A 16,009-nucleotide genomic window follows, 5' to 3' on the forward strand; every position below is an offset into this window, starting at 1 on the left:
GCGTCCGACACTCTCTCAACACTTGCTAACGAAGGCTCACGTGTCCCCTAGGATCCCGGGCCGGCTGAACGACCGCAGGACCCCCCTGGGGGAGCTGAACTGGATCTTCACGGCCATCACGGACACCATCGCGTGGAACGTGCTCCCTCGCGGTGAGGCGGCCGGGCCGGTCAGCATGGGGCGGGCGGGCTGCGGCCTCGCAGCTGGGGGACACAGGCCCATGGAATAAGGGAAGCGAAACGGAAGCAATGAGACCTTGTCCGGGAGGAAAGTGGGGGGGGGGCACGGTGGAGAAGGAGGCAGCGAGAGCCTCCGGAGGGTTCCGTGAGTCACAGAGCGTCAAGCACCAAGAGCGGTGGTGGATGAGCTCCATGTTCAGCGTCTGTGCTGATGCTACTGTGTTACCTTCTAGACAGACTCAGGACTCACCTTTGTTCATAAAAACTGCCACGGTCCCTAGTTCTTAAAACCGGAAGTGTTATTATTAAGACTTGTCTGTATTTATTCCTGACCGACTCGCTGGGGGTCCGTGTTTGTATCCGTATGAGCATGTGGGTGCATATTGCCAATGGGAAGCTGGTGTATCAGCCTCAGCTTGCTTGTAAAAAGTTCTATAGAAGTAAATTTGTATATTTATTTGGCTTTAAATGCTGGACATGAGCCACTCAAGGTGCCTTTTTATGTTTTATCTGCCCTCAGATCTCTTCCAAAAGCTCTTCAGACAGGACCTGTTGGTGGCTAGTCTATTTCGAAATTTTCTACTGGCAGAAAGGATCATGAGGTCGTATAGCTGCACCCCCGTCAGCAGCCCACGCCTGCCCCCCACATACATGCATGCCATGTGGTAAGTGTCCCGGCCGACGGTGCCGGACAAGGTGACATTCTCCCCGTGGCTTGGGTTCCGTGCGTTTCCACAGTGGGACAAGTTTGATGGCATTACGGGAGGCAAAATGGGAAGACTTGTCACCAAGCTCAGAGACCCGGGTGGTGCGGGCGCTACTGGCACAGTCCTTCCTGAAGCTCTCTGCCAGGAGGAAGTACGGGCCCCTTCAGAGGCCTGACGATCCAGGACCTCGGGGCAGGGTGCCCGCACACGAGCCTCTGGCTCTGCAGAGACCGGTGTTGAGAGAAGAAAACGCCAGCCGGGCTTAGGAAGCGGGCCCCATGCTGCTGCGTCCGACTGTCGCTGTTGGTGTGTGTGCTGCTTCACAGCACACGCGTGTGCCCAGACACACACACACAGCCACACATGCTCACGAGTGAGATCTCTACAACTATTGTTCTAGTTTCCCCAAATTGGACGGTTGCTACTTACACTACCAGCAACAGTAGCAGCAGCGGCACTAACATAACATGGCTTCCCCTTGGGCCCCCGAGCAGCGGCGTTTGGTTCCTCCTGTCTCCTTGTTTCCGTAACACAGGCAGAATTTGCGGCAGCACTAAAACGGGCGACAGCAAAGGTGCCTGTCCGTGGGAGAAACCCTCGTACGGATACTTAAAAATGGCCGTTCACTCACTCCATTCACGGTGTATCTTCCTGGTCAGGTTTATTCCAGCCAGTGATTGTTTTTTTTAAATACACGCATGACTGCTTTCCTGCGGCACTGAAAACACAGGGGGGTGTAGATGCACTGCCCTCGGCCCCTTGGGAAATCAGGAAGCAAGACTCTCATCTGTGAGGGAAGTGGGGACAGGCTGTGCTGGCCGCTAAACAGTCCCACGCATCGCCCGCACCCGGCGTTTACAGGATGAGACGGCTCTGCCGCAGCGACCACAGGCAGAGGGGCCACCATAGTCACCGTGTGGCAGGTGGGTCACATGTGCAGAGTGGCCCCGCCACGCTGCAACTGGGAGGGTATTCGAAGGCCATTGTGGTACTTAGAGTGAATAATCAGAGTGAAGACTCACCTTTCTGGAAGAGTGGATCCTCAAAACTGCCTGTTCCCTTAAGAAAAGTGATGTGTTAAGTCCTATTTCTTCCGAACCAGCTTTTATAAAATATGTATTATAAAAAAGGGAAGAAAGAGGTGAAAACGCTGCATGAGCCCAGTGCCACATCTGGTCTTGGAAGGAAAAGTGGCAAAGCCACAGGAAATGGGCGTCACACCAGCTGCACGGAGTGGAGGGCCCCCTGGTCCCCAGCGCCACTGGCCGAGCAGACTCCTCAGGGTGCAAGGCTCCGCCTGTCAGACAAGTGGCCTGCGTCCTGCTGACACCCCAACACGGCGCCTCAAGAGCATTTTCCAGTTGACACATCCATCTCTGGCCGCAGAAATGCCTCCCGTGCGGTAGCTCAGCCACACAGAGCAACAGCCGCACGGGGAGGGAGGTGGCAGAGCCAGGCCGGAGCAGGGAGCAGGCGGGACAGACAGGGCTTGAGTGGGGGCGCCCCGGGAAGGAGACAGGTGCAGACAGCCCCCTCCTCATGTTTTCCCGGACCCCTTTCCCAGGATTGACCCCCTACAGCGTCTGAGCTCCGGAGTGTGTGAGAACTCAACAGAAGGTCCAAACCCCAGACGTGACGCAGCACCGTGTGATCCCGCCATCGCTGCTGAGGACACCTGACCTGGCCCGCGCCAAAGGCCGGCTCGTGCCCTCTCTCCCGCACGGTTAGCCCCCCTGGCTCTCCCACAGCAAAGCTGCATCTGTCACACAAACATAAACAGCACAGCGGCCCACGGGGGTGCAGCGAACGTGGGCATAGCCTCACGGCATGTGAAGCAGGTGGAATGGCTGGCAGCCATATGTGTGCACCGGGCCGTCCCGCCTCCCTGGTCTGGCCTCCCCGAGCACGTCAGGGCCCCTCTGCGGCTGGAACGTACCCAGGCCACCGGGGTCGTGTCAGGGTTCGGCCTTCACGGTCCCCCGTTGTGCAGAGCGCCATCTGGCCTGCCGCCCTCCCTTGCTCCCTGTACGAGGACCCCGGTTGCTGCAGCTCGGGCTCTGTGGGCAGCAGACTCGTGCTGGAGCTGGACCTGGGCTCCGAGGTCCCGTGTTCGTCCATGAGGCCACGAGTAGGTGCAGGACAGGTTGCAGGGGGTTGTGGGTGAGTGACCCAAAAGGGCCAGGTTGAAAAATGGGGCCCCTTGCATCGCCAGCATGTACGGACCCTGGGCTGCCCAGGCCTGCGTTCGGGCTGGTGGGGTCCTGGTGCTGCGCCGGTGAGAGGCCGCCGTTCTGGGAGGAGGCTGCTGTCAGGGGCGTGGACCGTAAAGGATGGATTTTCTGGAAGCATGCAGCGGGTCTGGAGTGGCCCAACTCCTGAAAGCGCGTCCACCATCCGGGCAGAACTTGGGGCCCATGAGCCTGGAAGGGCTTCAGTCGGCAGGAGTCTCCCAGCCCCTTGTCTGCCCCAGTCCTGCGGGGGCGTCGATGCCGGAGCAGCGCAGGGCGAGGGGTGGAGGGCCCAGTGCTGACGGCAAGCCTGCATCACCAACACTCGGCTCCAGGGGGCAGTTTGGACCCACAGTGAAGTTTTAAAGAGTAGTCATAAGTTCGCATTTTCATTTCCAATTTCCTCACTTTAAAATGTTGATAACCAATGCAGTATTTTTTAATTTTTTTTAACGTTTATTTCTGAGAGACAGAGTGAGAGTGAGAGAGGGGCGGGTGGGGGCGGGGGGTGTCGGGACACAGAATCGGAAGCAGCTCCAGGCTCTGAGCTGTCAGCACAGAGCCCAATGCAGGGCTTGAACTCACAGACCATGAGATCGTGACCTGAGATGGAGTTGGACACTCAACCAACTGAGCCCCCCAGGTGTCCCCACCAATACAGGATTTTTAAAACCATTGCTGAGACCAAACCAAACCAATGGGGGCCGCCGATGTAGCCCTGCTGGGTGCTTGCTCGGCTCCGGGACCCCAGATGCCCTGGGGGATGGAAGCAGGGAGCTCTGCGCCTGGTGCCCCCCGGGCCCCTGAAGCCTGGTAGCCGTGCAGGGGCAAGGCATCCATGGTGGCCTGGGCCCTCCTTTAGCAAGCCTGCCCTGCTTCACCATTGGCCTCAAAGGCCATTTCCAATTGGGGTGTTTTTTGGAAAGGCTTGATATCATGGCTTCCGATCTTTATATGCTGAGAAAGGCCATGTATGTAAAACTACAGGGTTCTCCTGCAGAGATCAGTGGTGGTGAGATTTGCAGGGAGGAGAATCATATGCGTACAGCACACGTCCCCCCCAGATAGGGTTTTCCTAATGACGGTGCCAGCATGAGTCTATAGCCAGAGAGTAAACATTAGTCCCATTAAATGTTGAAAATTACGCCATTAACCTACTTTGATCAGGACTTGAATGTGAAAGCAGGCTTTAGATTTCAAGGAGAAAATGCTCATAGAAACATGATCAAGCAGCGATGGCCAGAAACGTTGTCTGACCAGGTGCCGTCGGCGCCACTGTGGCAGCCCCAGCCTCCTTCCCTCTCCCCAAGCCNGGGGAGGGGCTGGCCTGCGGCAGGAGCCACCCCACCTGTGCTGTTCCCTCTCACTGCCACCAGAGCACATGGAGACACGGGCGTTTCTGGCCATTGCGAGTTCACTGAGCACGCAGGAAATTCAAGGGGACTCGTTTAGTGGTAAACAGACCCCACACACACACACAACCAAATTGGGAGTGGTCACAATGTTTTTTTTAAGTTTATTTAGTTAAGAGAGAGATGGGGAGAGAGAATCCCAAGCAGGCTCTGCCCTGTCAGCACAGCCCCTGATGCAGGGCTTGAACTCATGAACCGTGAGATCATGACCTGAGCCGAGGTTGGATGCTTAACTGACTGAGCCCCCCAGGCACCCCATGATCGCAGTTTTTTAAATGCTGTTCATAGGTAAGTGACCGAGGCCCCGTGCGTGGACTGGCTTCCGTGTCCAGCTGCTGCCAGCCTGCGGGGCCACCTTGTTTTCCGTTCACACCCAGGGGCGTCTGGAAGTGCCATCTGGACGGTCTTTGCTTCCCAGGGGAGCATCTGCAGTGACAAATCATGGCCCCACACACGCTCACCCTCACGCTAAACAGCAAAAGGCGGGAAGTGAGTGTGAAGGTCACGCTTGCAGATTTCCACGCTCTCCCGGGTTTTAGGGAGATGTTGACTTGCCCTTGCGCTTTCCAAGGGCAAGGTGCTGAGGTGGTTTCTAACTAGATGCTCACAGAGGGGCAGCCGTGCTTCCCAGAGTGGCCAGTGTGGCCCGGCCGCCGTGGCATGGGTCCAGGGAGGAGACCACCTGGAGACGGTGATAGGCTGTATTTCTTTATACAGTCCTTCGGAGTTGTTTCATGCGGAGTCAGAGGACAGAAAGGCTGGGTGCAAATACCAGGTTAAGCACCTGGGGAGCCCGCAGCCGCACCCCTGCTCACCCACTGACCCTGGCTGCCAGCTTCGTGAAGGAGAGTCTGTTGCTCGTTCTGTGTAGCCCGAGCGTGAGCTACAGGGACCCCAGCTTCCCGGCGCCCCACGGTGGCCAACCCCAGGGCCACAACTCGTTTCTGCTCTCGCCTGGCATCTGTGTCTAATGCGCCGCATCCAGGGGGGCCGGGAATGCGCAGGTCCCAGGTGGCAGGCGGGCCGCTCACCCCTGTCCGTGAGGGACCAAGCCGTGGTGTCGGGCACAGAGAGGGGACAGCGTGAGGCCCAGACGCCAAGGAGGTTGTGCTCCGCTGTGCTCACATTCTGCCGCGTTGCCCGGGTGCCGGGTGCTGGCGTGGCCTTGCCGCAGAGCTGGTTTGGTGACGAGCCACGTTAGAACGATGCCCCCCGCTCTTCCCCTCCCTCCGCGTCAGCAGGCCAGAGCTGGTACACCCCCAGGGAGCACGGCCGAGGTTTTCAGGAGCGTGGAATAAATGATGCTCCGCCCAGTCCCTGCAGGCCTGGGTGGTGATGGAGAAGCTGGATTCTGAGCAGGGGAAGGAGGGGACAAAGCCCAACAGAAGCCGAGGTTAAAGCACCAAGCAGTCTCCATTTGGCCTTGGCTTCAGGCGGGGCGCTAATGACAAGCGATCGGCCAGCTCCTGCTCAGTCTTTGATGTGGAGCCACCGGGGACTCGTTCTCCTTCACTTTCGATTTCTGCAGGTCTTGAAACCTCGCCTCTCTCGGCGCTAATAACCTGTGCTTTCCGTTCCCGTCGAGGGCGCCTCGCCCGCTGAGCGCCCGCTGCAGATGGAGGCCGCGCGCTCTTGGAAGGCGCTCCTCCCTGCCCACTCCTTGGGCGTCTGCCATCAGAGCCCCGTTTCCTGAAAACCCAGGCGCCTGCCTGCACGGCACGTTTTCCTGGACGGTGACTCACCACTGAGCTGCTTCTGCCCCACCCNCGCGGGCTGTGGGAAGTGCGAATGCAGACACCTCCCAGGTTGGCACCTGCGTGGGCTCCGGAGCCCGGCAGCCCATCGCCACGGCCATAGACTTCCCAGGACTCCCGTTCCCACTCTCCCTGAGTGAGGATCCAAATTAAGACACCAAGTTCATTTTGATTTCACCCTGAAAACACAGCCAGTTTTACCCACGCTTGTGCTTCGGGGCTTTCGTGGGGGCTCAGGTCCCCGAGTGCACCCTTTCTTCCTGTGAGCACCAGCGGCCGGAGGCTGGAGAGGGCCACCGGCCTGCCGCAGCTGCACACGTGCCATCGTCTTCAACACTGTGGGCCAGGTCCCTTCCTCGTCCCTTAGCTGGCTGGGCCCCCCGCCCACAGCCCTGAGCCGTTTCCCTGCCTCGCTCCCAGTGAGCGCAGCGGCTCCCCTGCTCCAAGGCTCCCTCTCACATCCGCAGCCCCCGGCCCCTGTGCACAAATGAAAGCACACGTCCGAGGCTGCTTGAGGACCCGGTCCCCAAGGGAGGGGCCGGCCAGCCAGTGACCACGCGAGGCACACTCTCAGAAGGACTGCCACCCTCTGGCCCTGGTGCGGCCCCATGGGGCTTTCACTCTTTGGAGGGACCTATCAGCACCATGAGACCCCATGGTGGCCTCTCCTGGTGGGGCCTGGTTCCCCCGACACCCTGCCCAGGACCCCCTGCCAGGACGGAGGACAGCTGCAGCGGCCTTTTTGTGGGGGGACCGTCCTTGCCTCGTGATCCTGATGAGAGGGCTGAGGAGGGCGTGTCGCCCACTATCCGCGAGTGCGGCTCCAGGTGCCCGGCGCAGCGGCTGTAGCAGACTTCCGTGGCCGGACACCCCCTTGCACCCCTTCACACCTTCACCTGCCCCCAGCTTGTATGCGCTTGCTTCCAACTCCTCAAGTTCAAAGTTTTTATTAGATTAAATTCAAGGAATTTTTATAGAGCTTAATTGCAGTAATCGACTTTGTTTCTGTCTAACAGAGAGTATCTCCCTCAACGCTGCTGGAGAACATTCTGCCTGCAGCCCGGCCACTTATTGAGCATATGGGAACTATTTATTGCTTGTTCTTTGAGGCACTTTTGATTATGTGCTGATTGCCTCTTAATTAGATCGAAGGGGGAAGGGTGTGCTTGTTCAGAGGGCCGGTCTGGGAAAACTGGAATATATTTTGTGTGTTTGAATCATGACAGAGAGCCCTCCAGGCTGCTCTTTGTCTTACGTGTTTCCTGTGTTTCTGGCTGTTTACGTTTTTCGTTCCCGATGTGGCCCCCTCTGGGGATGTGGGGAAACAGTGCCCCCTTCCCCACAGTCACGCGGGGCGTCAGTCTGACAAACAGCAGGTGGAACCCTGCCTCTCAGGAGTCGCCCTGGGATGAGAGGTGGACGTGCCAGGAGCCAGACCCGCAGGCTGGCCCCCAGTGTCCACGAGAAAGGGAAGGGAGAGCAGGGGCGAAGGAACCTTGTGTCCACACCACGCACGCGTCCCATCTGTGGCCAGAAAGTGAGGCGGTCGCCTGCATCAGTGTAGAACTAATGCTGAGCGCCGTGAGCGGCCCTCGTCACTCGGAGCCCTGCCGAGGACCCCGCTACCCGAGGGCCCCGAGGACCCTGCGAGCAGCACAGTTGTTGCCCCAGACAGGGACACCGACCCCTGGGAGGCGGAGCCACGCACGCCGGGCCATCGGGCGCACCCTGGCCGCCTTGTGTGTGTTTTGAGCCAGGTCCCAATGCTGAGAGAAACCGGCGGAGAGGTGGCCAGGGTCCCATGTCAGAGCGACTTGCTCTCCTCTCAAACAAGGACACGGACACCTCATCCTGAGTGGCTCCTGTCGGGCACAGGCCCAGGCAGCTGATGGTGGGGGCCAGTCCTGATTCGGTGCGGGCTGAGGGGCCACTCAGCACAGGGGGGGTTCCAGACGGAGCCGCCTTCTGGCCCCACGCTGGCTGTTTCTGATGAAGCACCGTGGCGCGTTTGTGGGCAACACTGCCACTGTCCAGCCACCACAGTGCCACAGCTGCTTCGTGGGCAAGGACAGGCCGTGGCAGCCAAGTCAGGGGCAGGAGCTATGGCACAAAGGGAGACAGTCCCTTCATTTCTCCTGAGCTCTTTTCTCAGTTAAATTCAAAGAGAAGCAATGTTAACACACAAGACGGCTTCAGGGTCCCCTCTGCCCCCCGTGGCCAGGGCCCATTCCGGAAGAGCGGTCAGTAAGGCCCTGTGGGCGTCCCTCTGCTTCCTCCGCAGGCAAGCCTGGGACCTGGCCGTCGACATTTGCCTCTCGCAGCTGCCCACCATCATCGAGGAAGGCACCGCGTTTCGGGTGAGTCCTGCAAGGGCGTCCGTGTGGTCCACTGGGGTGGCGCCCAGGGCGCTGGGGGATCAGGTTTCGTTCACCCGCCTGGGAAGCAGTGCAGTCAGCGGACGCTTGGGAGATCGCACCCACCAGCGGTTAGGGACCTTGAGATGGCAAAGCCCTTGAGAAGTATCCTCTCTGAAACTGCTGCTCCTGGTGTGCACTCCCCGAGCCGTGTTGCAGACTGTGCCCTTTACCTGGCATGGATTCTGCGTTTCCCAAGACTCCTGCCTGGAACCTGTGAGGGTGTGAAGCTCGGCCCTGAGGGGATAGCTGGTCCCCAGGGGCCTGGGTCAGGGGGGCCTCACAGCCCCTCCCCTCCAGCCCCTCCCCCTCCTTCCGCTTCCCCACCTCCCGTTTTCTCTCGGGGTCTGTCTGTCAAGTGCTCACTGTGCACCGAGTCTGAGCACCCTGCAGACTCAACTCCTCCCTCGACAACCCTGAGAAAGGAGTAGGGGCGTCACACCATCAAGTTAGAGCGCGGCTAGGACCAGGCGGAGGGTGTGGGGAGCGCGTATGCGCCCTCTGACCCCCACGGGAAGGGGAGGCTTTCAGGTCTGGGAGGAGCTGGGCAGCGGGGGACATTGGGCACCTCAGGGCCATCTGAGAGCCAGGCAAGTCGGAGGGCTGGACCGGGTGGTCAGAGCCCCTAGCCTTCTGCACCCACACCGTCATCTCTGGCCCAACCCAAGACTCTGGTGGGCAAGCCCACCCCCTGTGCCTCAGTCTCCTCATTTTGCGGGAGAATCAGGGTGGTATCCAATTGAAGGAGCTCAGGACTGGAGGAGTTCACACAGGCTGAGTGCTCGGGTCTAGCGTGGGGGGTGTGCGTGTGCGTGTGTGTGTGTGCATGTGGGGGGTGGGGGTGCATGTATGTGTGCACATCTGTGAGGGGTATGAATACTCAGTACGTGTGTGTATATGTATGTGTGAGTGTGCGTGTGGGGTACGTGTATGTTTACATGGGGTGTATCTGTGTGTGTGAGGTGTGTGTGCACGTGTGGATATACATGTATGTGTGCATCTGTAGAGTGTGTTTACATGTGTGTATGTGTGTATCTCTATGTGGGTCTCCATGTGCATCTGTGCACATATACAAGCATATCTCTGGTGTGTCTGTGCAAGTGTGTTTATGTGTGGGGTGTATGGGTACACATGTGTGTGCAGGCATATTATCTGCAGTGGTATGCTTATGTACACGTGGGGGGTGTCCATGTACATTTGTGCATGTTTGTGCAATGCATGTCCATGCACATGTGTGGGTATCTGTGTATATGTGTACACGTGTGCAGTGTGCATACCTATAGGGTAGATATCTGTGGTACATGTGGGTGTGTGTGTGAGGTGTGTCCATCTACATGAGTACATGTGTGTGTGTGTGCATGTGTTCATTGTGCATACCTGAGTGTGTCTGTGTACGTATATGCACATGTATGTGTATCTGTGGGTATGTGTCTCTACGTGTGTGTGTTTCTGTGTGGGTGTGCTGTGTGTACATGTGTGCCTGTGTATGTACATGTGTGTATCTGGGGTGTGGTGCATGTGTGCATATCTGTAGGGTGTGGCTCCATGTGGGAGGGTGTATGTGTGTATACTTGTGTGTGTATGTGTACATGTGTGTACATGAGTGCATACCTGTGTGTACAGCTGTGTGTGTACATGCATGTGTATCTGTGTGAGGTGTGTCCACGTCCATGTGTGTTCATGTATCTGTGTCCCTACATGTACATGTGTGCATTGTGTGTATCTCCAGGGTGGGTGTACATGTTTATCTGTGGGAGGTATTCATGTGCATATGTACATATCTGTATGTGCTCATCTGTATCGTTGCCTTGTATGTCCATGCACATGTGTGCATATCTGTGTGTGATCCATGTAGGCACGTGTCTGCACATGTGTGTGCATGTGATCGGACAGGTTCATATCTGTGCGCATGTGTGCAGGTGCGTTTCTGTGTGGGCGCGTGTGTGTATGTGTGTGTGGTCTGTGCAGGTGCATGTGTGTTTGGAGTATAACTCCTCCAATGGTCTAATGCCCCAGTGGAGGGGGCGATGGGCTGAGAGGCTTCCTCTCCGGTTTACCTCATATTTCCTCCCCTTTTATTGCTCAAATATCTTCACATTTTAGTATGAACACTTGAAGCCTCCAGCAAAGTTGAAAGATAATACAGCGAGCACCTGGGTGCCCACGGTCCTGCCATTAATATTTGCTGCGGTTGCTTGAGCGCATCCATCCCTCTCGCAGGGTGCCTTGCGTCTCCAGAGAGCCGGCAGGGCCTGCGCTTGGCTCTCAGCAGCGCACGTGGCCCCTTCCCGCCGGGCCCACACTTGTGACAGGGACCGGGCTCGTGCAGTCACGGAACTCCGTGGGGACAGCCCAGGCCTCCCCTCCACTGCAGCTGGCGGCCCTCCCAAGTGCCTCTGCTCGCCGAAGGAGGCCAGGGCCTGTCGCCACAAACACGTGTTTGGAAAACCTAATACAATTTCGGCTTTCTATACCGTGTATGGTTTTACTTTGTACCTTAGGGGATCAGAACTCTACACTCTCAAGTAAAACAGTACAGTTTCTGCGTTATTACCTTTCCGCTCCACTGCACAGTACACTTCACGGATCTCAGTGCTTCATTTCTGATCTGCTGGAATCAGTGTTCTGCATATGGGAGTAATTTCCGCAAATTGTGATAGGGAGGGGCACCTGACGTAGATCCTGTGCTAGCTTTCTTGCTTTGTTTTCACTTTTTTGGGAGCAGAACATACATAGAGAAACTTGCACATCCTAAGTGTGAGGCTGGAGGAGTTTTCGTAAGAGAAGCACCCAGACCAACCAGCCACATGTCAGAGTCCCCAGACGCCCCAGATCGAGCACCACGTGCTAGAGCCCCCCAGAAGCCCCTTCCTACTGCCTTCTTCGTGCTTTCCCAAGCGTAGCCGCCGTCCCGCCTGGTTTTGTGTGCTGTGTCAATGGGATCCTACAGGACATGGCCTTCGGGCTTTCACTCGACATTACGTCTGCTCCCACAGTTGGAGCTGTCGTCACCATGGGGGACAGCCCAAAGGTCATGTGCCCATCCTCTGGCCAGTGGACATTTGGAGTTTGCAGGTAGCACCCCCACAAGTAGTGCCAGCCGGTGCCAGGCTGAGCCATTGGACCCTGACGGGAAGGAGAAATCAGTAATGCTGATTATACATTAATGTATTGTTTTATCTCAGTTACTGAGTTTTTTGGTGCCCCCTTAAATTTAGTGGGTTCTGCTAATTTCTTACGTGGCTTTGGTGCGTTTGTGTCAGGGCACACACTGGAAGTGAGATTTCCGGTCACCAGGCACGTGTGTGGTCCGTTTTAGTAGACACTGCTGGGCACTTTTCCTGGGATCGAACCAGCTTCTACCTCTGAGCAGCTTATGAGAGTTTTAGTTGCCCTGTGTCCTCACAAACACTTGGTATTTTCTACCCTTTTTCCCTTTATTTGGCTGTTGTGTTTCCATGTGAAGAGGTGTTTCACTGAGATTTTATCTTGTATTTCCCTGATGGTTAATACTGTTGAACCCTATTTTGTATTTTCCTTTGCCATTTGAATATCCTCTTTTGTAAGTTGCCTGATGAAGTCTTTTGGTTTTTCTTTTATGTTAACTGTTTCCTATCAGTTTGTAGTGGTGTGTATCTAATCTGAATACAAGTCCATCACTCATTGTGAATATCCTTTTCTTTTTCTTTCTTTCTTTTTTTAACTGTATGGACTTTGTTTTCACTTTTTTAAGGTTTTTTCCTGGAACAGAAGTTTCTTATTTTAACCTCCAATTCATCCATTTTTTTCTCACATACTTACGACTTTTGGTATCCTGTTTAAGAAATGTTTACTTTGAGATGAACACCTTTGAGAAGGTGTTCTCTTTTTCTTCTGAAAGCCTGATCGTTTCACTTTTCCCCTTAGATTTGCAGTCTCTCTGAGATTTACTAGTATGGACGGTGTGAGGTAGGGGTCAAGATACGCATTTCCACACGTGGATGTTGAGCTTACCCGGTGTTATTCACATCGAACCCAGCAACCATCTGCGTGGGCTGCTCCTGGGTTCTCAGCTCTGCCTTTTTGACCCCTGCATCCTTGCACAGGACCGAGCAGGCTTGATTATGAAAGCAGGTTTGATAGGGATCCCATGGATGCGTAGACGGCTGAGGGGGCAGGCGGCATCTCCACAGCGCTGAGTCCTACTGTCCATCATCGTGACTGCCAGTGGGGTCTTTCTAAAATGTTCTTTTATCTTTCTTCCCATATATATTGTTTACGGGAGAGTTTTTGCAGTTGGATTACTAAACTCACTACTTTGTTCTAATAATTCTCCTACAAATTGCTGGCCTTGTTTTAAAACATCATTGTCAAATATACCAAAACAAAGCCCGGCATGTTTGTCACTCGCCCAAGGTCAGCAGCTGGGGGGACGGATTTTTATTAACAACAGAAAGGAGACTGATGGGAACTGGTACTTGGGGAGTGTGGACGATGGAGTTTCTTGAGGGACGCAAAGAGCCCATCTGCAGCAGGGCTCCGACAGGCTGTGGAATTTGAATTCCATTTGGCAGTTTTCCTTTGTCTGCTCTTTTAAGTGGTGAGGTCATGGTGAGTAGCGAGTGTCACCGCACGTGAGGACAGACACCAGGCAGCGTAGCCGTGTCTGGACCGGGGATGGTAAGTGAGAAGAAGATGAGGTGTGTTGAGATTAACTGCGTCCTCTGCGTCTGAATCACGCAGGGATCAGGTGGCTCTTTGTGCCCTTCTGGCCTTTTCCCCTCACGCCTGTTTTCAGGCCCCCGGGCCCCCTGACCCGTGGGCGGGCCGGTCACAGCAGCCTCAGAGCTGTCCTGGGAGACCCCTGCGGGCCTCCGCCCGGCAGCTCCGGCATCACAGCCGCGGTCTCGGAGTCTGGTCCGGAAGCGCCGCTCTCCGTCACCCGTGCGTCACAAAGTGGCTCTCGCGGCGCTCTGGGGCGCGTTATGTAGACTGCTGAGCCCGCTCGTGCTGGGGGGCTGCCCGCGCCGTAGGGGCACGACAGACCTGGCCGCACACCTCAGGAGCACTCTCCCCTGCTGTCAGCTCTGGGCGCAAAGAGGTGACGCTGGTCCTTTCTGGGCGGAACAGTGTCTCTGGCAGTGAGCAGCACAGCAGCGTCCTTAATTCAAATCCGGGCTTGGACGGAGGGGCAAAGAGAAGGAATTATCTGAATGACCCGAGCTCCCCTCAGACACGTGTGGGGACGGAGAGGTTACTGTTTTTAACCAGTTCGGGAAAAATTCACACTTAAAAACAGGAAAGCCAGTCTGGGGGCTCCGTCCCAGCTCCCAGGTCGCCCTCCGGGTGTGGCGCACCTGGCACACGCCCACTTCACAGGAACGCGGGCTCCTGGGTGGCGCTTGCTCTCTGTGCACTTTCCACACGACGGGCCATTCTGAGGGGACACTGTGGCTCTGACCACCAGGCTCCTCCATGGACGGTGTGGAGTGAGCAAGCCCGGAGTTGGGCTTACAAACTTGAGTCGTGTCCACACACGGGTCCACACTGTCCACACGCGCCACAGCCCCGCTTCCCCGCTCCCCTTCCTTACAGACACTCTGAAATGCAGCCACCGCCTTCCCCTTGGGAAAAACAGAGAAGGTGGGGCAGGAGGACCGGGCTGGGAGGCAGAGCTTTGTACCTTGAGATTCTTCTGGTTCCAGGATCAGGGACAACAGAGCCGTGCGTTAGGTGAAAGTGATTCAGATCAAAATACCTGGCCGTCCTGCTGCTTCCTGGTCTCTGTCACTGCCGGGCAAGGCGTCCCCTCCTCCAGGCCAGCTCCTTGCCTCCCACCACTGTGACCTCAGCACGCGGGCCCAGCGGCCCTCCCACCTGCTGCCCGCTCCCTCCACTGACCCTAGGGTGGCCTCACATACTCTCTGTCCCCCTGCCCCCACCCCAGGGTCCCGGAGTAAATCACAGTTCTGGGGGACATATTTCCTCCCTGTGCCGCTCTGCTCGGCCGTGCCCTCCCTCTGCGTCTCACTGAGAAATAGAAGTGACGGGGAGCCCCCTGTGAGTGCCCAGCATCTGCCCACGTCCCTGCAGCCGGGCCCGTCTGACTCCCATTCCTGGAGAGCCGCCCGGGCTGTGGCAGCGCCCCCCTCCTGCCCCCCCAGAGCCCGCCTCCCTGCCCGNATGCACCCTCACCTCCGCCATGAAACCACGGTTCTGGAGCCTGGAGCCTCCAGCCGCGCCCCCCTCCCCAGCCCCCTCCATTCCTGTCCTTCCCCTTTGCAGCCTGATCCCTTCCCAGAGCCGTCCACACTCGAGTCTCCGAATTAGCTTCTCTCCTGTGTTGAGCACACTCTGCCTGCTGCACCTCAGTCTCCAGTGACTCCCGTTGCTCAGCCAGCTCGGCGGAGAACCAGGCTGCGCCCTGCCCGCCCAGCACCCCTGCTCCTGCTCCGCTGCCCTTGGCCTCTGGGCTCAGCACCGCTCGGCTCCCTTTGAGTGTGCACCTCCAGCACTGACCTCCCCGGAACGGTGGGCGCCGCACGGTGCCCACTCGATGCCCCCACTCCGTGTCCAGGAGCGTCTCACACTCTACTCATCCGGGGAGAGATTCCCCACATTGTCCCCCAGGGACACCCTCTCCGCCCACCCCCCCATCCAGTCTGCTCACACAGGCCACCAGCTGCGCCGTGTCCCTCCTGCCGCCGTCCCTGCCTCTCCCCTCCCTCCCTTACCCGGACCCAGCCAGCCGTGGGGGCCGCGTCGCGGGGCGCACAGAGTCAAGGTGAGGTCCCTAACTAACCACCCTGCCTGTCCCACAGCACAGTCCGTTCTTCGCTGAGCAGCTGACCGCCTTCCAGGTGTGGCTCACGATGGGCGTGGAGAATAGGAACCCCCCCGAGCAACTTCCCATCGTTCTGCAGGTGAGTAACTTCAGAGCCGTGCCCTGGGCCGGGTGCCGGCTGGCGGGGGGGGGAGTATGACCCTCAAAGTCTCCCATTGCAGACTTGGTCCAGAAGGCCGTCTGGGGGTCCCAGAGTTCCCTCCCCGACCCTCGCTGAAGCCCTAATTTGGATTGTCGGCCGCCCTTCCAGGGAGCCGTGGGATGCTCGGGGCGAATGTGCTCCGTGGCCTCAGGCCCTTCTGTTTGGAAGGACATGAGCTGCAGGTCCCCCCAGGGGGCGGGAGAGGAGCCGTGAGCACATTGCAGGCCCTCGCGGCTCCTCGCCAGGTACCTGCCAACTGCGGGGCATCGACTGGGTGGTGGACAGCCCAGATCCGAAGCCCTGCCCCCGCTTCCACGGAGGGCGCCTGCGTGGTGGCGCTCAAGTGCCAG

General features: G+C 57.5%; 1 protein-coding gene across 2 annotated transcripts in view; it reads left to right on the forward strand.

Moving 5' to 3' along the window:
- Positions 1-16,009, forward strand: part of RPTOR (regulatory associated protein of MTOR complex 1) — a 325,821-nt gene that overhangs the window by 218,716 nt on the left and 91,096 nt on the right. For both annotated transcript variants that reach the window (XM_077755327.1, XM_077755330.1), the window contains exons 8-11: positions 52-152; positions 700-844; positions 8,562-8,637; positions 15,495-15,596. In XM_077755327.1, the coding sequence (XP_077611453.1) occupies positions 52-152; positions 700-844; positions 8,562-8,637; positions 15,495-15,596 (424 nt within the window). The remainder of the gene's footprint in view (positions 1-51; positions 153-699; positions 845-8,561; positions 8,638-15,494; positions 15,597-16,009) is intronic.

This window comes from Crocuta crocuta, unplaced genomic scaffold (assembly GCF_008692635.1).
Source record: "Crocuta crocuta isolate KB4526 unplaced genomic scaffold, BGI_CrCroc_1.0 scaffold50, whole genome shotgun sequence".
Lineage (NCBI taxonomy): Eukaryota > Metazoa > Chordata > Mammalia > Carnivora > Hyaenidae > Crocuta > Crocuta crocuta.